This window comes from Tinamus guttatus, unplaced genomic scaffold (assembly GCF_059628265.1).
Source record: "Tinamus guttatus ecotype Peru unplaced genomic scaffold, ASM5962826v1 Tinamus_guttatus_pri_ptg001318l, whole genome shotgun sequence".
NCBI lineage: Eukaryota > Metazoa > Chordata > Aves > Tinamiformes > Tinamidae > Tinamus > Tinamus guttatus.
In genome coordinates, this window is record NW_028289852.1 from 48,090 (window position 1) to 72,511 (window position 24,422).

The 24,422-nt window shown below is 63.0% G+C and overlaps 2 protein-coding genes across 2 annotated transcripts; both read right to left on the bottom strand.

Moving 5' to 3' along the window:
* Positions 1–360: 360 nt before the first annotated feature.
* LOC104569626 (transmembrane protein 107-like) lies at positions 361–6,231 on the bottom strand. The gene is made up of 6 exons (XM_088539006.1): positions 6,178–6,231; positions 5,436–5,523; positions 4,184–4,251; positions 2,179–2,279; positions 538–634; positions 361–430 (listed from the first exon to the last, which is right to left on the bottom strand). Exons 2-6 carry the CDS (start codon positions 5,520–5,522, stop codon positions 361–363), a joined length of 423 nt encoding a protein of 140 aa, XP_088395132.1. The 5' UTR covers position 5,523; positions 6,178–6,231.
* A 14,305-nt stretch (positions 6,232–20,536) lies between these two features.
* MBLAC1 (metallo-beta-lactamase domain containing 1) lies at positions 20,537–21,295 on the bottom strand. The gene has a single exon (XM_088539002.1). The coding sequence runs from the start codon at positions 21,269–21,271 to the stop codon at positions 20,537–20,539; it is 735 nt and encodes a 244-aa protein (XP_088395128.1). The 5' UTR covers positions 21,272–21,295.
* Between the last annotated feature and the right edge of the window lie 3,127 nt (positions 21,296–24,422).

Genomic DNA, 24,422 nt, shown 5'->3' on the forward strand with positions numbered 1-24,422 from the left:
CTCCCCTTGGGAGGAAATCACAGTAATTTGGTGGGTCCTGTCCAGGTCCTTTTGGAAATCATCCAGATTTCAGGGTCCTAATTTTAGGCATTTTTAGGGTGTCACGTAGGTTTTGGGGTCCCCTCGGGGTCCTTCTCAGGGTGTCGCACCGGTTTCAGGGTCCTTCTTGGGGTGTCACACTGATTCTGGGGTCCTTCTCGCAGTGTTACCTGGGTCCCAGGGTCCTTTTTGGGGTTGTCACCCGGTTCCGAGGGCCTTTTTGGGGGTGCCACGCGGTTCCGAGGTCCTTTTTGGGGGTGTTAACCGGTTCCGGGGTCCTTCTCGGGGTGTCCCCCAGTTCGGGTGTCCTTTTCGGGGGTGTCACAGCGCTTTCCTCTTGCACCCCAACACGATGCCCATGATGAGGAGCTCGGTGAGGGCTGGCAGGGCGCTGGGTGGGGGGGGCAGAGAAAACAAGGCAGTTTCAGGGTTTTTGGGGTGTGGGGCAGGTTGGGGTCAAGGGGGGGGATTTGGGGACACGGGGGGGACCGTCCCCACCTGCCGGTGCCCAGGATACCCCAATAGGCGCCGCAGCCCCAGCGCTCGAAGACGAAGAAGCCGAGGGCCAGGCTGGACCCAACGTGAGCTGTCGCCGCTGGGGGGGGCGTCGGGGAAAATAACGAGTTTTGGGGTGTTCCCCCCCCCAAAAAAAATGCAGGGTCCCCCCTAAATTCCCAGGACCCCCAAAGTGATCCCCAAATCCCTAGGAAGGGGTAGGATCCCCCCCCTTCCAAAAAGGCCCCTGAGGATGTGGTGGGATCCCCCCCCAAAAGCCCCAGGGGGGACCCCAACCTCCTCCCGCCCCCAAATGGGGGTGTCCTGGGTCTGGGGGTGTCCTGAGTTTGGGGATGCCCCTGGTTTGGGGTGTCTCAGTTTTTTGGGGGGGGTCCCAGTTTGGGTTATCCCAGTTTCAGGATGTCCCATGTTTGGGGGTCCCCAATTTCAGGGTGTTCCAGTTTGGGCGGGTGTCCCAGGTTTGGGGGATCCTCAGTTTCAGGGTGTCCCCAGTTTGGGGGTGTCCCAGGTTTGGGGGTCTCCAATTTCAGGGTGTTCCAGTTTGGGGGGTGTCCCAGGTTTGGGGGATCCCCAGTTTCAGGGTGTCCCCAGTTTGGGGGTGTCCCAGGTTTGGGGGTCCCCAATTTCAGGGTGTTCCAGTTTGGGGGGATCCCCAGTTTCAGGGTGTCCCCAGTTTGGGGGTGTCCCAGGTTCAGGGTATCTTGATTCAGGGTGTTCCCAGTTTGGGGGTGTCCCATGTTTGGGGGGATCCTAAGTTTCAAGGTGTTCCAGTTTGGGGGTGTCCCAGGTTCAGAGTATCCTGTTCCAGGGTGTCCCCGGTTTGGGGTTGTCCCCAGTTTTGGGGGATCCCCAGTTTCAGGGTGTCCCCGGTTCGGGGGTGTCCCAGCTTTGGGGTATCCTGTTTCAAGGTGTCCCCGGTTTGGGGGTGTCCCCAGTTTTGGGGGATCCCCAGTTTCAAGGTGTTCCAGTTTGGGGGTGTCCCAGGTTCAGGGTATCCTGTTTCAGGGTGTCCCTGGTTCGGGGGTGTCCCAGTTTTGGGGTATCCTGTTTCAAGGTGTTCCCAGTTTGGGGGTGTCCCCGGTTTGGGGTTGTCCCCAGTTTTGGGGGATCCTCAGTTTCAGGGTGTCCCCGGTTTGGGGGTGTCCCAGGTTCAGGGTATCCTGTTTCAGGGTGTCCCCGTTTGGGGTTGTCCCCAGTTTTGGGGGATCCCCAGTTTGGGGGTGTCCCCAGTTTGGGGGGATCCCCAGTTTCAGGGTGTCCCCGGTTTGGGGGTGTCCCAGGTTCGGGGTATCCTGTTTCAGGGTGTCCCCAGTTTGGGGGTCCCCAGTTTCAGGGTGTCCCTGGTTTGGGGGTGTCCTCAGTTTGGGGGGATCCCCAGTTTCAGGGTGTCCCCAGTTTGGGGAGATCCCTAGTTTCAGGGTGTCCCCAGTTTTGGGGTATCCTGTTTCAGGGTGTCCCCGGTTTGGAGTATCCTGTTTCGGGGTGTCCCCGGTTTGGGGGTGTCCCCGGTTTGGTGTTGTCCCCAGTTTTGGGGTATCCTGTTTCAGGGTGTCCCCGGTTTGGAGTATCCTGTTTCGGGGTGTCCCCGGTTCGGGGGTCCCCCCGGTTTGGGGGTTCGGATACAGAGCAGGGCCTGGGGCCGGTGGAACATGGAGAGCCCCGAGAAGAAGCCCCCAAGCTCCAGGGCCAGCAGCCCCAGCGTCACCCCCAGCGCCACCAACAGCCTGCGGGGACACGGTGACGTCACGGGGGGGACGGGGACACCGAGGGGAACGGGGGGACGGGGACATCGGGGGGACGGGGACATCGAGAGGGGACGGGGACACGGTGACGTCACGGGGGGGACGGGGACACCGAGGGCAACGGGGGGACAGGGACATCGGGGGGGACGGGGACATCGAGGGGGGACGGGGACACGGTGACGTCACGGGGGGGACGGGGACACCGAGGGCATCGGGGGGACGGGGACATTGAGGGGAATGGGGACATCGAGAGGGGAATGGGGACCCAGGAGGGAACAGGGACATCGAGAGGGGAACGGGGACCTGGGGACATCGGGGGGGACAGGGACATCGAGGGGAATGGGGACATCGAGGGGGGAACGGGGACCTGGGGACATCGGCAGGGACGGGGACATAGAGGGGAATGGGGACATCGAGGGGAACGGGGACCCGGGAGGGAACAGGGACATCGAGAGAGGAACAGGGACCCGGGGACATCGGCGGGGACGGGGACATTGAGGGGAATGGGGACATTGAGGGGAATGGGGACATTGAGAGGGGAACAGGGAGCTGGGAACATCGGGGCGGGGGGGACATCAAGGGGAACGGGGACATCGAGGGGGGAACGGGGCCCTGGGGACATTGAGGGAGACGGGGACATTGAGGGGAATGGGGACATCGAGGGGAACGGGGACCCAAGAGGGAACAGGGACATCGAGAGGGGAACGGGGACCTGGGGACATCGGGGGGGACGGGGACATTGAGGGGAATGGGGACATCGAGAGGGGAACAGGGACCCAGGAGGGAACAGGGACATCGAGAGGGGAACGGGGACCTGGGGACATTGGAGGGGACGGGGACACCAAAGAGAACGGGGACATGGGGACATCAGGGGGCACAGGGACATGGCGGGGACGGGGACATGGGGACACTGCGGGGGACACACAAGGGGATGGGGGCTCAATGAGGGGACATGGGGACCCGTGGGGACCCTGGGAGACATGGTGGGGGGGGCAGGTGACATGGGGGGACGCAGGGGGACATGGGGGGCCCTAGGGGCTGGATTTGGGGTCCCCGCTGGCTGGGGAGGGTCCCATGGGTGGGTTTGGGGTCCCGGGGGGTGTCAGGGTCCCATAGGTGCCCCTGGCGGGGGCGGGGGGCTGGTTCAGGGTCCCATGGGTGGGTTTGGAGTCCCGGGGGTGGGTCCCATGGGTGGGGGGCAGGTTCAGGGTCCCATGGGTGGGTTTGGGGTCCCGGGGGGGGTCCCGTGGGTGGGGGGCAGGTTCAGGATCCCATGGGTGGGTTTGGGGTCCCGGGGGGGTCCCACGGGTGCCCCTGGGTGGGGGGCAGGTTCGGGGTCCTGTGGGTGGGTTTGGGGTCCCGGGGGGGGTCCCGTGGGTGGGGGGCAGGTTCAGGGTCCCATGGGTGGGTTTGGGGTCCTGGGGGGGTCCCATGGGTGCCCCTGGGTGGGGGGAGGTCCAGGTTTGGGGTCCCATAGGTGGGTTTGGGGTCCCGGGGGGTGTCAGGGTCCCATGGGTGCCCCTGGGTGGGGGGCAGGTTCAGGATCCCATGGGTGGGTTTGGGGTCCTGGGGGGGTCCCATGGGTGCCCCTGGGTGGGGGGCAGGTTCAGGGTGCCATGGGTGGGTTTGGGGTCCTGGGGGGGTCCCACGGGTGCCCCTGGGTGGGGGGCAGGTTCAGGGTCCCATGGGTGGGTTTGGGGTCCCGGGGGGGGTCCCATGGGTGGGGGGCAGGTTCAGGGTCCCGTGGGTGGGTTTGGGGTCCCGGGGGGTGTCAGGGTCCCATAGGTGCCCCCTTGGGGGGGGAGGTCAAGGTTCGGGGTCCCGTGGGTGTTTTTGGGGTCCCGGGGGGTCCCACGGGTGCCCGGGGGGTCCCGGGGGGGTCTCACTCCGTGTCCACGCGCTCGTACTCCTCCGGCGAGAACTCGAGCGGCAGCGACGCCAGGACGTGCGGCTCCTGCGGGACGGGGCCCAGGCGTCCGGGGGATGCTCCGGGTATCCCCCCTTGGCGTGTACTTGGCGTGTGCTCGGTGTGTGCTTGGCGTGTGCTTCCTGCACACTTGGCATGTGCTTGGCGTGTTCCCCATGTGTGTTTCCCCATGCTCTGTGTGTGCTCCCCGTGTTCTTGGCGTGTTCTCCACGCGTGTTGCCCCACATGCTGTGTGTGCTCCACGTGTTCTTGGCGTGTTCCTCATGTGTTGCCCTCATGCTCTGTGTGTGCTCCCCATGTTCTTGGCATGTTCTTGGCGTGTTCCCCAAGCGTGTTGCCCCATGCTCTGTGTGTGCTCCCCATGTTCTTGGCGTGTTCTTGGCGTGTTCTTGGCATGTTCCCCACGCGTGTTGCCCCACATATTGTGTGTGTGCTCCCCGTGTTCTTGGCGTGTTCTTGGCATATTCCTCACACGCGTTGCCCTGTGCTCTGTGTGTGCTCCCTGTGTTCTTGGGGTGTTCCTCATGTGTTGCCCTCACGCTCTGTGTGTGCTCCCCATGTTCTTGGCATGTTCTTGGCGTGTTCCCCAAGCGTGTTGCCCCATGCTCTGTGTGTGCTCCCCATGTTCTTGGTGTGTTCTTGGCGTGTTCTTGGCGTGTTCCCCAAGTGTGTTGCCCCATGCTCTGTGTGTGCTCCCCGTGTTCTTGGCGTGTTCTTGGCATGTTCCCCATGTGTGTTTCCCCATGCTCTGTGTGTGCTCCCCATGTTTTTCACATGTTCTTGGCATGTTCCCCACGCGTGTTGCCCCATGCTCTGTGTGTGCTCCCCATGTTCTTGGTGTGTTCTTGGCATGTTCTTGGCATGTTCCCCACGCGTGTTGCCCTCATGCTCTGTGTGTGCTCCCCATGTTCTTGGCATGTGCTTGGCGTGTTCCCCAAGCGTGTTGCCCCATGCTCTGTGTGTGCTCCCCATGTTTTTCACATGTTCTTGGCATGTTCCCCACGCGTGTTGCCCCATGCTTTGTGTGTCCTGTGTTCTTGGCATGTTCTTGGCATGTTCCCCACGTGTGTTACCCCATGCTCTGTGTGTGCTCCCCATGTCCTTAGCATATTCTTGCCGTGTTTCCCACATGTGTTGCCCCACGCTCTGCGTGTGCTCCCCACGTCCTTGCCGTGTCCTTGGCGTGTCCCCACGCGCGTCCCCGCGCTCACCCGCGCCCACAGGACCGTGAGGACGATGACGAGATGGGCCGTGAGGGCCAGGAACCGGGCGGGCACCAGCACCCCCAGCGACGACATCCTGCGTTGGGGGGGGACAGAGGGTCACGTGGGGACGGTGACACCCCCATGGGGTCCCTCCCCCGGCCCTGCTCCCCCCAGGGCCCCCTGACCCTTCCCCCCTCCCCAATGTCCTTCCAGGAACCCCCCAATGATCCCCGAGGACCCCCCCGTACCCCCCTCCATTGTCACCCCCAATGATCTCCGAGGACCCCCCCGTGCCCCCCTCCATTGTCACCCCCAATGATCTCCGAGGACCCCCCCGTACCCCCCTCCATTGTCACCCCCAATGATCCCCGAGGACCCTCCCGTACCCCCCTCCATTGTCACCCCCAATGATCCCCGAGGACCCCCCCGTGCCCCCCTCCATTGTCACCCCCAATGATCTCCGAGGACCCTCCCGTACCCCCCTCCATTGTCACCCCCAATGATCTCCGAGGACCCCCCCGTACCCCCCTCCATTGTCACCCCCAATGATCCCCGAGGACCCCCCCCGTGCCCCCCTCCATTGTCACCCCCAATGATCCCCGAGGACCCCCCCGTACCCCCCTCCATTGTCACCCCCAATGACCCCCCCCCTCCTGGACCTCAGTCCCCTCTCCCGGGACCCCCCCCCCAGCCCCAGGGACCCCCTCCAATCCCCTCCCCTCCATGTCCTGCCCCCGGCCCCGCGCACCCCCCGCCGGCTCCGCAGGCTCGGGCGGCCGCGCTAGGCCGCGCGTCGCCGGGGCAACGGGCCTGGCCCCGCCCCCCGGCGGCCACTGCGCGTGCGCGGCGGCGAGGGGCGGGGCAACGGGCGGGAGGGGCGGGGCGAGGGGCGGGGCAACGGGCGGGAGGGGCGGGGCGAGAGGGACTCCCTAGAACCCCCCTGTAGGGCCACCCTGCCCCATAGGGACGCCCTTGGGGACATTCTGCCCCGCAGGGACATCCTGCCCCATAGGGACCCCATAGATCCCCCCCCATAGGGACATCCTGCCCCGTACGAACTCCCATGGAGCGCCCCCCTTGGGACATCCTGCTCCATAGGGACATCCTGCCCCACAGGGACCCCGTAGAGCCCCCCCATAGGGACATCCTGTCCTGTACGAACCCCCATGGAGCCCCCCCTTGGGACATCCTGCCCCACAGGGACATTCTGCCCCATAGGGACCCCATAGAGCCGCCCCATAGGGACATCCTGCCCCGTACGAACCCCCCCATGGAGCCCCCCTTTGGGACATCCTGCCCCACAGGGACATTCTGCCCCATAGGGACCCCATAGAGCCCCCCCATAGGGACATCCTGCCCCGTACGAACCCCCCCATGGAGCCCCCCTTTGGGACATCCTGCCCCATAGGGACATCCTGCCCCACAGGGACCCCGTAGAGTCCCCCCATAGGGACATCCTGTCCTGTACGAACCCCCATGGAGCCCCCCCTTGGGACATCCTGCCCCACAGGGACATTCTGCCCCATAGGGACCCCATAGAGCCCCCCCATAGGGACATCCTGCCCCGTACGAACCCCCCCATGGAGCCCCCCTTTGGGACATCCTGCCCCATAGGGACATTCTGCCCCACAGGGACCCCGTAGAGTCCCCCCATAGGGACATCCTGTCCTGTACGAACTCCCATGGAGCCCCCCCTTGGGACATCCTGCCCCACAGGGACATTCTGCCCCCTAGGGACCCCATAGAGCCCCCCCATAGGGACATCCTGTCCTGTACGAACTCCCATGGAGCCCCCCCTTGGGACATCCTGCCCCACAGGGACATTCTGCCCCCTAGGGACCCCATAGAGCCGCCCCATAGGGAGATCCTGCCCCGTACGAACCCCCATGGAGCCCCCCCTTGGGACATCCTGCCCCACAGGGACATTCTGCCCCATAGGGACCCCATAGAGCCCCCCCATAGGGACATCCTGCCCCGTACGAACCCCCCCATGGAGCCCCCCTTTGGGACATCCTGCCCCATAGGGACATCCTGCCCCACAGGGACCCCGTAGAGTCCCCCCATAGGGACATCCTGTCCTGTACGAACCCCCATGGAGCCCCCCCTTGGGACATCCTGCCCCACAGGGACATTCTGCCCCATAGGGACCCCATAGAGCCCCCCCATAGGGACATCCTGCCCCGTACGAACCCCCCCATGGAGCCCCCCTTTGGGACATCCTGCCCCATAGGGACATTCTGCCCCACAGGGACCCCGTAGAGTCCCCCCATAGGGACATCCTGTCCTGTACGAACTCCCATGGAGCCCCCCCTTGGGACATCCTGCCCCACAGGGACATTCTGCCCCCTAGGGACCCCATAGAGCCGCCCCATAGGGAGATCCTGCCCCGTACGAACCCCCATGGAGCCCCCCCTTGGGACATCCTGCCCCATAGGGACATTCTGCCCCATAGGGACCCCATAGAGCCGCCCCATAGGGACATCTTGTCCTGTACGAACTCCCATGGAGCCCCCCCCTTGGGACATTCTGCTCCATAGGGACCCCGTAGAGTCCCCCCATTAGGGACATCCTGCCCCATACGAACCCCCATGGAGCCCCCCTTTGGGACATCCTGCCCCATAGGGACCCCCATAGAGTCCCCCTCATAGGAACATTCGAATACTTCAAATTCTGTATTTAAATTCAGAGTATTTCTTCTGCAGAAATCCAAGGGAAAAAAAAGGGGGGGACAAAAAATACAAAATATTACAGGAATGGGGTGGGAGGGTGGAAGTTATAATAACAAGTAAACAAAAAAAATATTTCCCATAGACACCCCCCTTTCCACCCCTTTTACCCCCAAATTTTGCAGCAGGGACTGGCTGGGCCCCCAAGGCTTTGCCCATAGCAGGGAAAAAAAAAGTGTTAATGGAACCCCAAAATTCCCTTTTTTCATCCCAAAGCCAACCCCAGGAGCCCCCAGCCACCCCCATGATCCACCCCCCTCCCCAGAGCCCTTCCCAGTTCTCCCAATTCCCAACCGGGACCGGGATCCCCCTCAGGGAGGGAGAAACCTCCAGGATAGGAGGAATCCGGGGCAGCGTTTTGAGGAAAAAAACCCCATTTGGAAAATCTGAATTTATGCCAGGTCTGGGGTGAAATAAGGGCAGCTCCGGAGTGGGAAAATCCCTCATCCTCCCAGGATGCCAGTAAGAAATATCCCATTTTCCCACTAGATTAGTTAAAATGGGGTCATTCTCCCAGTAGTCCAATTAAAAAGTGTCTTTTTCCCAACAGGCCACTAAAAAAGGCCCATTCTCCCAGCTGACCAGTTCAAAGTCCCCAATTTCCCAGTATACGGGTAAAAAAGGGTCTTTTTCCCGCTAATCCAGCTCAAATTTCCCCTTCTCCCCATAGACCAGTTCAAAGCCCCAAATCTCCCAGGATCTCCCAGTAAAAAAGGGCCCGTTCTCCCCTGGGACCCCTTTGAGGTCCGTGTTTTCCCCCGGACCAGTTGGAGCCTCCGATGCCCCCATTCCGCCTCCCGCCCCGTCCCCGTGCCCAGGGGTCAGGGCCAGGGTCTCCAGACGCTCCGGGGTGGCCCCGGCAGCCCCCCGGCCCCGGCCTGGCCCGCTTTGGCGCACCCCGAGTCCTCCTGGCCAACGTGGCCGTCATGGCCGACGCGGGTGTCATGGCCGACGCTGTGGTCGGGCCCGAGACTAGGCCCAAAACTAGGCCTCAGGTTAGGCCTCGCGCTAGGCCTCAGACTAGGCCCCAGGCCAGGCCCGTAACCATGGCAGGCAGGGTACATGGGGGCGTCTCCAGGGCAACCAGGGCTGTTGCCTGGGCAACCCGGGCTGTCGCCGGGGCAACCGGGGCCGTCACGGGGGCTGTTGCCACTGTCAGGCCTGTGAGCAGGCCCGAGAGCCGGCTGGTAACCAAGGTAACTGGGGCCGTCGCCAGGGCAACTGAGGCTGTCTCCAAGGTAACCGGGGCTGTCGCCGGGGCAACGGGGGCTGTAGTTGTTGTCAGGCCTGTGAGCCAGGCCGAGACTAGGCCGGTAACCAGGGTAAGCAGGGCAAGCTGGGCCGTCTCCAGGGCAACCGGGGCTGTCTCTAGGGCACTGGGGGCTGTTGCCGGGGTAACCAGGGCCGTCTCCAGGGCGACCGGCGCCATCTCCAGGGCGCCGGGGGTTGTCGCTGGGGCAACGGGGGCCATCCCCGCAGCCGGGGCCGCCATTGGGCCTAGGCCCCGGGGTAGGCCGGTAACCAGGGTAACCAGGCCCGTAACCCGGGTAACCGGGGGACGCGGAACAGACGGAGCCGGCCCGCAACAACGGGGCCGTTCCGTGGCGGGCCGGGGGCGAGCGGGGGCTGCCGGGGGCGTCCGTGGGGCCGGCGTCCGTGGGGCCGGCGGCCTGTAGGAAGCGGGCGGCGCGGGCCAGGCACTCCCGGTAGCCGCTGCGGTGGTAGCGCCGCAGGAACAGCTCCGCCGCGGCCGACGGCTCTGTGGCGGAGAAGAGACACCGTGAGGGCCCGCGCCGCCCCGCGCCCCCCTGCACAGCCCCATAGCGGCCACCCGAGGAGCCCCACCAGGCCCAGGGGTGCCCCATGGAAGGGTGTAGGGCAGGACACAGTCCCTGCACAGCCCCATAGCGGCCACTTGAGAAGCCTCATGGGGCCCTGGGTGCCCCACAGGGCAGGATGTGACCCCTGCACAGCTCCATAGAGGCCACCTGAGAAGCCCCACGGGGCCCTGGGTGCCCCATGGAGGGGTGTAGGGGAGGATGTGACCCCTGCACAGCCCCATAGTGGCCACTCGAGAAGCCTCATGGGGCCCTGGGTGCCCCACAGGGCAGGATAGGGGCCCTGCACAACCCCACAGCAGCCACCAGAGAAGCCCCATGGGGCCCTGGGTGTCCCATGGGGCAGGACATGGCCCCTGCACAGCCCCATAGAAGCCACCCGAGAAGCCCCAGGAGGCCCTGGGTGCTCCATGGAGCATGACATGGCCCCTACACAGCCCCATAGAAGCCATCTGAGAAGCCCCACAGGGTCCTGGCTGCCCCATGGGGCAGGATAGGGGCCCTGCACAGCCTCATAGAAACCACCCGAGAAGCCCCACCAGGCCCGTGGGTGCCCCATGGAAGGCTGTAGGGTAGGACATGGCCGCTGCACAGCCCCATAGAAGCCACCCAAGAAGCCCCACGGGGCCCTGGGTGCCCCATGGAGGGGTGTAGGGCAGGATGTGACCCCTGCACAGCCCCATAGAAGCCACCAGAGAAGCCCTATGGGGCCCTGGGTGTCCCACGGGGCAGGATAGGGGCCCTGCACAACCCCATAGCAGCCACCAGAGAAGCCCCATGGGGCCCTGGGTGCCCCATGGAAGGATGTAGGGCAGGACATGGTCCCTGCACAGCCCCATAGAAGCCACCTGAGAAGCCCCATGGGGCCCTGGGTGTCCCACGGGGCAGGACATGGCCCCTGCACAACCCCATAGAAGCCACCCAAGAAGCCCCACGGGGCCCTGGGTGCCCCATGGAGGGGTGTAGGGCAGGATGTGACCCCTGCACAGCCCCATAGAAGCCACCAGAGAAGCCCCATGGGGCCCTGGGTGTCCCACGGGGCAGGACATGGCCCCTGCACAACCCCATAGAAGCCACCTGAGAAGCCCCACGGGCCCCTGGGTGCCCCATGGAGGGGTGTAGGGCAGGACGTGGCCCCTGCACAGCCCCATAGAAGCCACCTGAGAAGCCCCATGGGGCCCTGGGTGTCCCACGGGGCAGGATAGGGGCCCTGCACAACCCCATAGCAGCCACCAGAGAAGCCCCATGGGGCCCTGGGTGCCCCATGGAAGGATGTAGGGCAGGACATGGCCCCTGCACAGCCCCATAGAAGCCACCCGAGAAGCCCCATGGGGCCCTGGGTGTCCCACAGGGCAGGACATGGCCCCTGCACAGCCCCATAGAAGCCACCCGAGAAGCCCACCCCGGGCACCCACCTGGCAGGGGCTGCTCCCGCAGGAATTGCACCGTCTTCTGCAGGATCTCGGCCTTCTCCACCTTGGGGTTTCGGAGGCGCTGGGTTGGGGGGTCGGGGGGGAAGCGAGAGAGAGGCGGGGGGGACACATGTAACACCGCGATAGTGCGGGGCGGGCGGCGGTATCGCGATAGTGTCGCGATAGGGCCCCGATAGGGCTGCGATAGTGCCGCGATAGGGTTGTGATACAGCTGCGATATTGCCACGATAGGGCCCCCGATAGGGTTGCGATACAGCCGCGATAAGGTTGTGATACAGCCGCGATAGTGCTGCGATAGCGTCACCATCGGGCTGCGATAGCGTCGTGATAGTGTCGTGATAGGGCCCTGAGAGCATTGTGATAGTGTCGTGACGGGGCTGCGATATGGCCACGATAGGGGCTTTGAAGGGGAGGATAAAAGCGCGGCGTGACAACAAGGAAGCCTAAACGGGAGGCAACAGGCTGGATAACGAGGCGCTCACGGCGACTGACCCCCGATAGTGTCGCGATAGTGTCGCGATAGGGCTTCGAGGGGGGAAAAGTGGCCATAGAAGCGCGGTGAGACACCAAGAAAGCCTCAAGGGGAGGCGACGGGCGCGATGACGAGGCGCTAACGGCGACGGAGCCCCCGGCGGCACCGCGACATTGACGACAGTACCGCGACATCGACGCTGGGAGGCGACAGCGACCACAGAGTTGTCGCAATGGGATGGGAACAGCCCAAGGGAGGAGCCGGCGGGTGGGACAAAGAGGCGCTGCCGGCCGCGGAGCCGCGACAGAAGCCCGATAGCGGCGATAGAGCCGCGACAGAGCCGCGATAGAGCCGCGATAGTGGCGATAAAGCCGCGATAGACCCGCGATAGTGGCGACAGAGCCGCGATAGTGGCGATAGAGCCTCACCTCGTCGCGGGTAGCCGAGAGCAGCAGCAGCCGCAGCCGGTCCAGGCTGCGGTTCATGCGGTCGCGGCGCCGTTTCTCCATGAGCGGCTTCAGGAGCTGCCCGGGATGAAGGAGGAGGAGGGACAGAGCCGGGGGGTGGCATTCAGAGCCGGACCGGGGCACAACCGAACCGAAGCGGGTCACGTGGGGCTAAACTGGGTCAGCATGGGGCGAAACTGGGCTCAACTGGGCCCAGGTTGGGATGGGGCTCAACCAATGGGTTGGGGTTGAAGCAAGTTGAACTGGGCTGGGGATAAAGGGGACCGGGATGGGGCCAAAGTGGGCCAAGTTGGGTCAAATGGGCCAAATGATTGAGAGGGGGGTGAACTGGAGTCAACCGGGCTGATTGGGCCTAAACTGGGTCAAACTGGGACAGGTTGTGTTGGGTTCGGATTGGGTCAGCCTGAACCAGTTGAACCAACCCTGGGCCAAATGGGGAAAATTCCAGAGCAAACTGGGGTAAACTGGGCCAAAGTGGATCAAACCAGTTTGACCTGGGCCAAACTGGGCTGAACTAGTTCAAACTGATCTAAAACAGGTTGAACTGGGTCAAAACAGGCCCAAGAGGGCCAAACTGGGCTGATCCAGGCTGAACCTGGATAGGACCAGGGTCAGGGCTGAATTGGGCCAAACTGGGTTCAGTCTGGGTTGATTCAGACCAAACCTGATCCAGGTCAAACTGCACTGGACTGGAACGAGGCTGATCTGGGTCAAACCCAGACTGAACTGGTCCAAACTGCCTCAAACTGGGCAGAACCGGACCAAGGCTGATCCAGGCCTTGGATCAAACTGGACCAAGGATGAACTGGGCCAAACTGGGCTGAACCAGAGCAAGCTGGATCGGGACCGAAATGGGCCAAATGGACCAAGGCTGATCCAGACCAAAGTGGGTCATAGTAGACCAAGCCTAATGTGGGCCAAACCGGGCCAGGATTGATCCAGGCTGAACCAGACCAGGGCTGATCCAGGCCAAAGCGGGTCAAACCACACCAAGCCTAATCTGGGCCAAACCGGGCCAGGATTGATCCGGGCTGAACCGGGCCAAGGCTGATCCGGAGCGATCCCGTGGGGCGCGGGGGGGTGGCCATTACCTTCCTGTCGCCGTGGGGCTCGGCGGCGCTGCTCATGGTGCTGATCCGGGCGGATCCGGGCCGAGCCGGGCCGAGCCGGAACGGGTCTGAGCCCCCCGCCCGGCGCTGCCGCTTTATGGAGCCGGGAGGCTCCGCCCACCCGGGCAGGGGGCGGGGCTATGGAGCCGGGAGGCTCCGCCCACCCGGGCAGGGGGCTCGGACGCCTGGGCCCGCTGTGGGGGGGGTGGGAGAGATGGGGGGGATTGGGAGAACCGGGAGGAATGGAGGGAATTGGGAGGAATGGGGGGGTCTTGGGAGAACTGCGGGAATTGGAGGGACTGGGGAGAGTGGGAAAGACCGGGAAAGACCGGTGGGAATTGGGAAAATCCATGAGGGACTGGGAAAGACTGGGAAAGACTGGTGGGAATTGGGAAAATCCGGGAGGGACTGGAAAAGACTGGTGGGAATTGGGAAAATCCGGGAGGGACTGGAAAAGACTGGTGGGAATTGGGAAAATCCAGGAGGGACTGGGAAAGATTGGGAAAGACTGGTGGGAATTGGGAAAATCCATGAGGGACTGGAAAAGACTGGTGGGAATTGGGAAAATCCAGGAGGGACTGGGAAAGACTGGGAAAGACTGGTGGGAATTGGGAAAATCCATGAGGGACTGGAAAAGACTGGTGGGAATTGGGAAAATCCAGGAGGGACTGGGAAAGACTGGGAAAGACTGGTGGGAATTGGGAAAATCCGGGAGGGACTGGGAAAGACTGGTGGGAATTGGGAAAATCCATGAGGGACTGGAAAAGACTGGTGGGAATTGGGAAAATCCAGGAGGGACTGGGAAAGACTGGGAAAGACTGGTGGGAATTGGGAAAATCCATGAGGGACTGGAAAAGACTGGTGGGAATTGGGAAAATCCAGGAGGGACTGGGAAAGACTGGGAAAGACTGGTGGGAATTGGGAAAATCCGGGAGGGACTGGGAAAGACTGGTGGGAATTGGGAAAATCCATGAGGGACTGGAAAAGACTGGTGGGAATTGGGAAAATCCAGGAGGGACTGGGAAAGACTGGTGGGAATTGGGAAAATCTGGGAGGGACTGGGAAAGACTGGTGGGAATTGGGAAAATCCATGAGGGACTGGAAAAGACTGGTGGGAATTGGGAAAATCCAGGAGGGACTGGGAAAGACTGGGAAAGATTGGTGGGAATTGGGAAAAAAAACAGGGACTGGGAAAGACTGGTGGGAATTGGGAAAATCCATGAGGGATTGGAAAAGACTGGGAAAGACTGGTGGGAATTGGGAAAATTTGTGAGGGACTGGAAAAGACTGGTGGGAATTGGGAAAATCCTTGAGGGACTGGAAAAGATTGGGAAAGACTGGTGGGAATTGGAAAAATCCATGAGGGACTGGGAAAGACTGGGAAAGATTGGTGGGAATTGGGAAAAAAACAGGGACTGGGAAAGACTGGTGGGAAATGGGAAAATCCATGAGGGACTGGAAAAGACTGGGAAAGATTGGTGGGAATTGGGAAAAAAAAATCAGGGACTGGGAAAGACTGGGAAAGACTGGTGGGAATTGGGAAAATCCGTGAGGGACTGGGAAAGACTGGTGGGAATTGGGAAAATTTCTGAGGGGCTGGAAAAGACTGGTGGGAAATGGGAAAATCCGTGAGGGATTGAAAAAGACTGGGAAAGACTGGTGGGAATTGGGAAAAAAATTCAGGGACTGGGAAAGACTGGTGGGAATTGGGAAAATTTGTGAGGGACTGGAAAAGACTGGTGGGAATTGGGAAGAAACATGAGGGACTGGGAAAGACTGGGAAAAAATGGTGGGAATTGGGAAAATCCATGAGGGATGGGCGGATTGGGGAAAACTGGGAGGAATTGGAAGGATGTGGAAGAGCTGGAGGGACTGGGAAAGGCTGCAGGGAACAGGGATGGACTGGGAGGAACTGGGGGGAATTAGGAGGAACTGGGGGAAACTGGTGGGAATTTGGGGGAATGGGAAAGACTGAGGAGGAACTGGGAGGATCTAGGGGGAATTGGAGGAAATGGGGGAAAATGGGAGGAACTGGGAAAAACTGGGGGGATCTGGTGGGGCTGGAAGGGATGGGAGGAAATGGGGGAACTAGAGGGACTGGGAAAGGCTGGGGGGATCTGGGAAAAATTGGGGGAACTGGAAGGATCTGGAGGGATTGGGAAAGACTGGGGGGATCCGGGAGAAACGGGGGGAACTGGAAGGATCTGGAGGGATTGGGAAAGACTGGGGGGATTCGGGAGAAACTGGGGGAACTGGAAGGATCTGGAGGGACTGGGAAAGACTGGGGGGATCCGGGATAAATTGGGGGAACTGGAAGGATCTGGAGGGACTGGGAAAGACTGGGGGGATCCGGGAGAAACGGGGGGAAACTGGAAGGATCTGGAGGGATTGGGAAAGACTGGGGGGATTCGGGAGAAACTGGGGGAACTGGAAGGATCTGGAGGGATTGGGAAAGATGGGGGGATCCGGGAGAAATGGGGGGGATCCAGGAGAAACGGGGGGAACTGGAAGGATCTGGAGGGACTGGGAAAGATGGGAGGATCCGGGATAAATTGGGGGAACTGGAAGGATCTGGAGGGACTGGGAAAGACTGGGGGGATCCGGGAGAAACGGGGGGAAACTGGAAGGATCTGGAGGGATTGGGAAAGACTGGGGGGATTCGGGAGAAACTGAGGGAACTGGAAGGATCTGGAGGGACTGGGAAAGACTGGGGGGATCCGGGAGAAATGGGAACTGGAAGGATCTGGAGGGACTGGGAAAGATGGGGGGATCCGGGAGAAATGGGGGGGATCCAGGAGAAACAGGGGGAACTGGAAGGATCTGGAGGGACTGGGAAAGATTGGGGGGATCCGGGAGAAACGGGGGGAACTGGAAGGATCTGGAGGGACTGGGAAAGATGGGGGGATCCGGGAGAAACGGGGGGGATCTGGGAGAAACTGGGGGAACTGGAGAGATTTGTAGGACCTGGGGGCACCGGGAAAGATTGGGAGAGAACTGGGAAAGGCTGGGAAAACTGGGAGGACCTGGGAAAACTGGGGGGCGCTTGGGGGATATTGGGGACACTGGGGGAGTAAAGGATAATGGGAGCACTGGGGACACTGGGGACATTGGGGACACCGGGACGGGAGCAGCCCGGACGCCTGGGTCCCCTGCGGGCTGGGGGAGGGGGGGGGGGGAGGGCACACGCGGGGCCTCCCGGACGCCTGGGCCCCCCGCGGCCCCCTTTGATCCCGCACGTGTCCGGCACCCGCCGGACGCCTGGGCCCCTTCCCCGTGGGAAAGGCGGCGGGCGCCGGGGGGAGGGGGAGCCTGGGAACCCGGACGCCTGGGCCCCTCGCGGCCTTGGGAAGGGGGTGCGAAGCGGCGGGGGGGCCCCTGGGAGCCCGGACGCCGGGGCTCTCCCACCGGGAGGGGAGGGGCGGCCTTTTGGGCTCGTTTCACGGCAATTTGGGGCTGCCGGGAGCCTCCCCCCCTCCCCCGGACGCCTGGGCCCCCGGTGCAATGTGGCCATGGGACCCCCCCCTCCAAACCCACTCGGACGCCTGGGCCCCCGGTACAATGTGGCCATGGGACCCCCCCCTCCAAACCCACTCGGACGCCTGGGCCCCTGGTGCAATGGGGGTGTTGCCCCCCCCCCCCCAAACCCACTCGGACGCCTGGGCCCCCAGTACAATGTGGCCATGGGACCCCCCCCCTCCAAACCCACTCGGACGCCTGGGCCCCTGGTGCAATGGGGGTGTTGCCCCCCCCCCCCAAACCCACTCGGACGCCTGGGCCCCCGGTGCAACGTGGCCATGGGAACCCCCCCTCCAAACCCACTCGGACACCTGGGCCCCTGGTGCAATGGGGGTGTTCCCCCCCCCCCCCAAAACCCACTCGGACGCCTGGGCCCCCGGTGCAACGTGGCCATGGGACCCCCCCCCTCCAAACCCACTCGGACGCCTGGGCCCCCGGTACAATGTGGCCATGGGACCCCCCCCTCCAAACCCACTCGGACACCTGGGCCCCCAGTACAATGGGGGTGTTTTGCCCCCCCCCCCCAAAATCCCACTCTGATTCCTGGATCCCTTATGGAATTCTGGGAGGGAGGGGGGGGATATGACTCATTATGCAATAGGGCCCCCTCACCCCGAGTTCCCCCCGGACTCCTGGGCCCCTTTGGTGGGGGGGGGGGGCAGCGTTGACCCCCCCCCCCAACCTCAAAAGACCCATTTGGACACCTGCCCCCCACCCCCGGACGCCTGGGCCCCCAGTACAATGTGGCCATGGGACCCCCCCCCCCCCCAACCCCACTCGGACGCCTGGGCCCCAGGTGAATGTTGTGGGGGGGGGGGGAGGGATGTTCCCCCCCTCCCCCCCCGGACGCCTGGGCCCCGCTGGGGGGCGGGAGGTGCCAAATGGCCCCGGGGCGGGGGGGGGAGGGGGGGAAGGTGACAAACGGGCCGGAGGTGGCGAGGGGGGGAGGGTCGAGGTGTCACCTGTGCCTGGGGCCACGTGTCCCGCCCGGACGCCTGGGCCCCCCGGGGGCGGGAATGGAGAGAATGGGGGGGAAATAGGGGGAATCCGGAGGGAATGGGGGGATCGGGGGCCAAAGGGCCTCAGTGTCCCCGTGTCCCCCGTGTCCCCCGGGGCTGGTTGTGCCCTGGGAGGCCCCAGTCCTGCCTGCGGGTGCCTAAAGCAAAGCTCCGTTTTGCGGCAGGATGCAGCCCTAAAAAGGGTGTTTTTATTGGATTTTTCACTAAAACAGGGTTCTGAAAGGTCCCTTGGGACATTCCCGGGGTTCTGCCATCCCACGGGGGCCCTTGGGGACACCCCGGGCTCTGTCCCCTCTTTAGGGGATGTCTCTGTCCTTTCCCTCCGAGGACGCCTCCGTCCTCCCTGCCTTGGAGACATCTTTGGGAAGGGGGAAAAATCCCTCTGTCCCATCCCTTGGGGACATCCCTGGGCTCTTCGGGATGTTCCTGGGTCTCTCCCATCCCTTAGGGACATCCCTGAGCCCCTCCAGGACGTCCCCGAGCCTCCCCCATTCCTTGGGGACACCCCGGAGCCGCTCTGGGATGTCCCCAGGTCTCCCCCATCCCTGGGGACATCCCTGGGCTCTTTGGGATGTCCCTGGGTCTCTCCCAATCCCTTGGGACATCCTGGGGGCCTTCTGGGATGTTCCTGTGTTTCTCCCATCCCTTGGGGACATCCTTGAGCCGCTCTGGGATGTCCCTGGGTCTCCCCCATCCCTTGGGGACATTCCTGAGCCTCCCTGGGCGTCCCCGGATTTCTCCCATCCCTTGGGAACATCCCTGAGCCCCTCCAGGACGTTCCCAAGCCTCTCCCATCCCTTGGGGACATCCCTGGGCTCTTTGGGATGTCCCTGGGTCTCTCCCAATCCCTTGGGGGTATCTGCGGGTCCCTTGGGGACGTCCCTGGGTCTCTCCCATCCCTTCGGAACATCCCTGAGCCCCTCCGGAATGTCCCTGGATCTCTCCCATCCCTTGGGGACATCCCTGGGTTCTTTGGGATGTCCCTGGGTCTCCCCCATTCCTTGGGGACATCCCTGAGCCCCTCCGGGCATCCCTGGATTTCTCCCATTCCTTGGGGACATCCCCGAGCCCCCCTGGGATGTCCCTGCACGTCTCCCATCCCTTGGGGACATCCTTGAGCCCCTCTGGGATGTCCCCGGATCTCTCTCATTCCTTGGGGACATCCCTGAGCCCCTCCGCGATGTCCCTGGGTCTCCCCCATCCCTTGGGGACATCCCTGAGCCCTTCTGGGCATCCCTGGATTTCTCCCATTCCTTGGGGACATCCCTGAGCCCCCCTGGGATGTCCCTGCGCCTCTCCCATCCCTTGGGGACATCCCTGGGTTCTTTGGGATGTCCCTGGGTCTCCCCCATCCCTTGGGGACATCCCTGAGCCTCTCTGGGCATCCCTGGATTTCTCCCATTCCTTGGGGACATCCCTGAGCCCCCTGAGATGTCCCTGCGCCTCTCCCATCCCTTGGGGACATCCCTGGGTTCTTTGGGATGTCCCTGGGTCTCCCCCATCCCTTGGGGACATCCCTGAGCCCTTCCAGGATGTCCCCGAGCCTCCCCCATCCCTTGGGAACATCCCTGGGCTCTTTGGGATGTCCCTGGGTCTCTCCCAATCCCTTGGGGGTATCCACGGGTCCCTTGGGGACGTCCCTGGGTCTCTCCCATCCCTTCGGAACATCCCTGAGCCCCTCTGGGATGTCCCTGGATTTCTCCCATCCCTTGGGGACATCCCTGAGCCCTTCTGGGCATCCCTGGATTTCTCCCATTCCTTGGGGACATCCCCGAGCCCCCCTGGGATGTCCCTGGGTCTCCCCCATCCCCTGGGGACATCCCTGGGTTCTTTGGGATGTCCCTGGGTCTCCCCCATCCCTTGGGGACATCCCTGAGCCCTTCCAGGATGTCCCCGAGCCTCCCCCATCCCTTGGGAACATCCCTGGGCTCTTTGGGATGTCCCTGGGTCTCTCCCAATCCCTTCGGAACATCCCTGAGCCCCTCTGGGATGTCCCTGGATTTCTCCCATCCCTTGGGGACATCCCTGGGTTCTTTGGGATGTCCCTGGGTCTCCCCCATCCCTTGGGGACATCCCTGAGCCTCTCTGGGCATCCCTGGATTTCTCCCATCCCTTGGGGACATCCCTGAGCCCCTCCGGAATGTCCCTGGATCTCTCCCATCCCTTGGGGACATCCCCGAGCCCCTCTGGGATGTTCCCGAGCTTCTCCCATCCCTTGGGGACATCCCTGAGCCCTCCGGAATGTCCCTGGGTCTCCCCCATTCCTTGGGGACATCCCTGAGCCCTTCTGGGCATCCCTGGATTTCTCCCATTCCTTGGGGACATCCCCGAGCCCCCCTGGGATGTCCCTGCGCCTCTCCCATCCCTTGGGAACATCCCTGAGCCCCTCCGGGATGTCCCCAAGCCTCTCCCATTCCTTGGGGACATCCCCGAGCCCGCCCCCCCCCCTTCCTTGGGGACATCCCCAGGACCCTCGTGTCCCCGCTCCGTGACGTCCCCACATCCCCCCCTCTCCCCAATCCCATCCCTAGGGCTCCCCCCTCTCCGCTCCCTCGTCCCCTCGGTCCCCATCGCCCCCCTCCGTCCCCTCCCCGGGGTCCCTCCCGTCCCCACGCGCCCACTCCCGGAGGACGCGGAAGGGCGGCCCGTGCCCGGGCACGACGACGTCGGCGGCCTCCAGGACGCGGCGCCGCGCGGCCTCCTGCCGCGCCGGGTCCTCGCTGAGCGGCCTCCACGCGTCGCCGTCGTCGCGCCGCTCGAAGAGGTCCCCGGCCACCACCACGGTGCCCAGCGCGGTGCCGCGCACGGCCACGCTCACGTGGGCGCCCACGTGGCCCGGCGTGGGCAGCACCTCCAGCAGCCCGGGCTCCAGCGCGTAGGGGAGGCCGCGCGCCAGCTCGTGGGGCAGGTAGAGGCCGGCCCCGCGGCTCAGGTCGAAGCCCACCAGCAACGTGGCCTCGGGGAAGAGGTTGAGGTTGCCCACGTGGTCCGAGTGGCCGTGGGTGCAGAGGACGTGGGTGACGTCGGCCGGGCGCAGCCCTTGGGCCGCCAGCAGCTCCAGGAGGCGCCGGCGGCCCCAGGGTCCCCCCGTGTCCACGAGGGCCGTCACGTGAGGACCCCGCACCAGGGTGATGGAGCCGTCGGCGCGTACGTGGCCTCCCGGCAGGGCCTCGCTGTAGCCCTCCTGCAGCACCCGCACGCTGTATGGGCGGCCCGGGACCTCCGCGGCGTCGAGCGGCGCCGTGCGCACGCCCGGCAGCATGGCGGCCGCCCCGCCCGGCAAGATGGCGGACGGCGTTGGAAGACGGAGGTTGGTCTTGGAAGATGGCAATTGGCCTTGGAAGATGGCGCTTGGCCTTGGAAGGTGGCGGTTGGTCTTGAAAGATGACAGTTGACCTTAGAAAATGACAGTTGACCCTACAGGACAGCGCTTGACCCTTGAAGATGGTGGTTGACCCTACAAGATGACAGTTGACCTTAGAAAATGGCAGTTGACCCTACAGGACGGCGGTTGATCCTTCAAGACGGTGGTTGACCCTACAAGATGACAGTTGACCTTACAAAATGGCGGTTGATCGTACAAGATGGCGGTTGACCCTACAAGATGGTGGTTGATCCTACAAGATGGTGCTTGGCCTTAGAAGATGATGGGTGATCTTAGGAGATGATGGTCGGTCTCGGAAGACGGCAGTTGGCCTTGGAAGATGATGGTTGATCTTAGAAGATGATGGTTGACCTTAGAAGACGGCGGTTGACCTTAGGAGATGATGGTCGATCTTAGGAGATGATGGTCGGCCTTGGAAGATGGCAGTTGACCTTGGAAGATGGCGGTTGACCTTGGAAGATGGCAGTTGACCTTGGAAGATGGCGGTTGACCTTGGAAGATGGCGGTTGACCTTGGAAGATAACTATTGATCTTGGAAGGAGAGAACCCCAATGGTCTCCCCCATTTCTTCCATCATTCCCAATGTTTTCCCCCCATTATCCCAAATGGTGTCCCCAAATTCCCCCCCATTAACCCCAATGGTCTCAGTGTTTCCCCCCCATTATCCGCAATGGGCTCCCATAAATCCCCCCCCATTAACTCCAATGGTCTCCCCCATTTCTTCCATTATTCCCCGTGTTTCCCCCCCATTATTCCAAATGGTGTCCCCAAATTCCCCCCCATTAACCCCAATGGTCTCCCCCATTTCTCCCAATATTCCCAGGGTTTCATCCCATTAACCCCAATGTCCTCCCCCAGGGCCTCCTCCCTTAGCCCCAGTGGTCTCTCCCAACCCCTCCCATTATTCCCGGTGTTTCCCTCCCGTTATTCCCAATGGTCTCCCCCGTCTCCCTCTCCTTCGTGGTTCCGTCCCGCGCCCCCCCGGTACCATTCGGTGGTTCCGTCCTCAAGACGCCCCCCGCCCCCCCAGGACAGGTTCGTGTGCATCTGCCCCGGAAAAGGGGCGGGCCTTCCGCCGGAAAGCGGCGGCAGCGCGCCGCCATCTTTAAAATGAGGCGCTGTGGGCGCCGCCATGCTGGGGAGGGGAAGGGGGGAGCGCGACGGATGGGAGGCGGCGAGGGACAAGAAGGAGAAACGGGCGTTTTTCACAGAGCTTTCACAGTATTATATACACAGGTTCCTATAGCCCTATACATTCCATAGGTGGCCAGCAGGGGGAAGCAGCGCAGCGCCTGGCCCTTTAAAAGGGGGGGGGGGGGGAGGGTAGAAACACGAGGGGAAATCTCCTTCGCGCATGCGCACTGGGCGCGCGCGCAGGGGGCGTGCAACGCGCATGCGCCTTGCCCCCGGTGAGGGAGACCCACGGCGACGCGCATGCGCAATGCACGGCCGCGCAGGTCCTGGCAGGGCGGTAGTGAAGGCGGCGCAGGCCGCGGGAGACGCTGCTGGGAGCGGAGCCAGCGCCGCCCCGTTAAATCCACCGTATTTTATTCCTCGGCTTCGCTGCGGCGGAAAGGGGCGAAGAGCCCTCCGGGGGTGACGCCCCGCGGCGTCCAGAGCGCAGCGGGCAGGACCTGCGGCGGCGGCGGCGCGGGGCGGTGCGAAGATGGCGGCCAACGGCGGGGAGGCGGCGTGAGAGGTGGGAGGGGGGACCGGGGGCTCGGGGTCCCGCTCCCTCCCCCCCACCCCGTCCGGTTACACTGCGGGGGGGGGTCCCTTTTTTGTGCATCCGCTTCCCCGGGTCACGGTTCATCCCCTCCTTTAGGGTTCCGTCTTGTTTCGGGGTCCCCCTTGTGCCTCGGTGCCCGCGCAAATGGGGACCCCCCTGGGCGGGGCGACCGGGTCGGTGGTTCCGCCCTATGCCCCCCCCCCGCCACTGTGTTATTTTAGGGAGAAATCTATAGGAACAGGGCAACTATATGGGGCGGGTAATCTTAGCAAAGGGGTCGTCTTATGGGGTGGGCCGTTCTATGGGGTGGGGGACTCTATGGAGAAGGTGACTATGGAGGGGGTGACCCTGTGGAGAGGGGGTCCCTATGGAGAAAGCGACCATATGGGGTGAGTAGGGCTATGGGGTGGGCAACCCTATGGAAAGACTGACCCTATGGGATGGATGACCTTATGGAGAGAGTGTCCCTAAGGAGAGAATGAGTGTGTGGGGTGAATAGCCCTATGGAGTGGGCAACCCTATGGAGGGGGTGACCCTATGGAGGGAATGACTCTATGGTGAAAGTGAACCTATAGGGTGGGTGGCTTTATGGAGAAGGTGACTGTGGAGGGCGTGATCCTATGGGGTGGGTGACCCTATGGACAGAACGACCCTATGAAGAAGGTGATCTTATGGGATGGGTGGTTTTATGGAGGAGATGACTATGGAGGCGGTGATCCTATAGGGTGGGGGACCCTATGGAGAAGGTGACTATGGAGGGGTTGACCCTATGCAGAAGGTGACGTTATGGGCTGGGGGACCCTATGGAGAAGGGGACCCTGTGGAGAAGGTGATTGTATGGGGTGGATGATGACCCTATGGAGAGAATGACTCTATGGAGCAGGTGACTCTGAAGGGGGTGAATCTATGGAGAGAACGACTGTGTGGAGAAGGTGACCCTGTGGGGTGGGTGGTTCTATGGAGAAGATGACTATGGAGGCGGTGATCCTATAGAATGGGGGACCCTATGGAGAAGGTGACTATAGAGAAGTTGACTCTATGGAGAAGGTGAGCCTATGGGGTGGGTGGTACTATGGAGAAGACGACTATGGAGGCAGTGATCCTATAGGGTGCCTATAGGATGGAGGACCCTATGGAGAAGATGACTATGGAGGGGTTGACCCTATGCAGAAGGTGACGATGTGGGCCGGGGGACCCTATGGAGAAGGTGACTGTATGGGGTGGGTGATGACCCTATGGAGAGAACGACCCTATGGAGCAGGTGACTCTGGAGAGGGTGAATCTATGGAGAGAACGGCT

Coding starts and splice junctions, on each gene's coding strand:
- LOC104569626 (XM_088539006.1), bottom strand. CDS start 5,522: ATGTCGTCGCTGGGGGTGCTGGTGCCCGCCCGGTTCCTGGCCCTCACG. Junction 2,280..4,183: donor TACGAGCGCGTGGACACGGA/GTGAGACCCCCC, acceptor GTGTCCCCGCAG/GCTGTTGGTGGCGCTGGGGG. Junction 635..2,178: donor CCGGCCCCAGGCCCTGCTCT/GTATCCGAACCC, acceptor CGCCCCCCCCAG/CGGCGACAGCTCACGTTGGG.
- MBLAC1 (XM_088539002.1), bottom strand. CDS start 21,271: ATGCTGCCGGGCGTGCGCACGGCGCCGCTCGACGCCGCGGAGGTCCCG.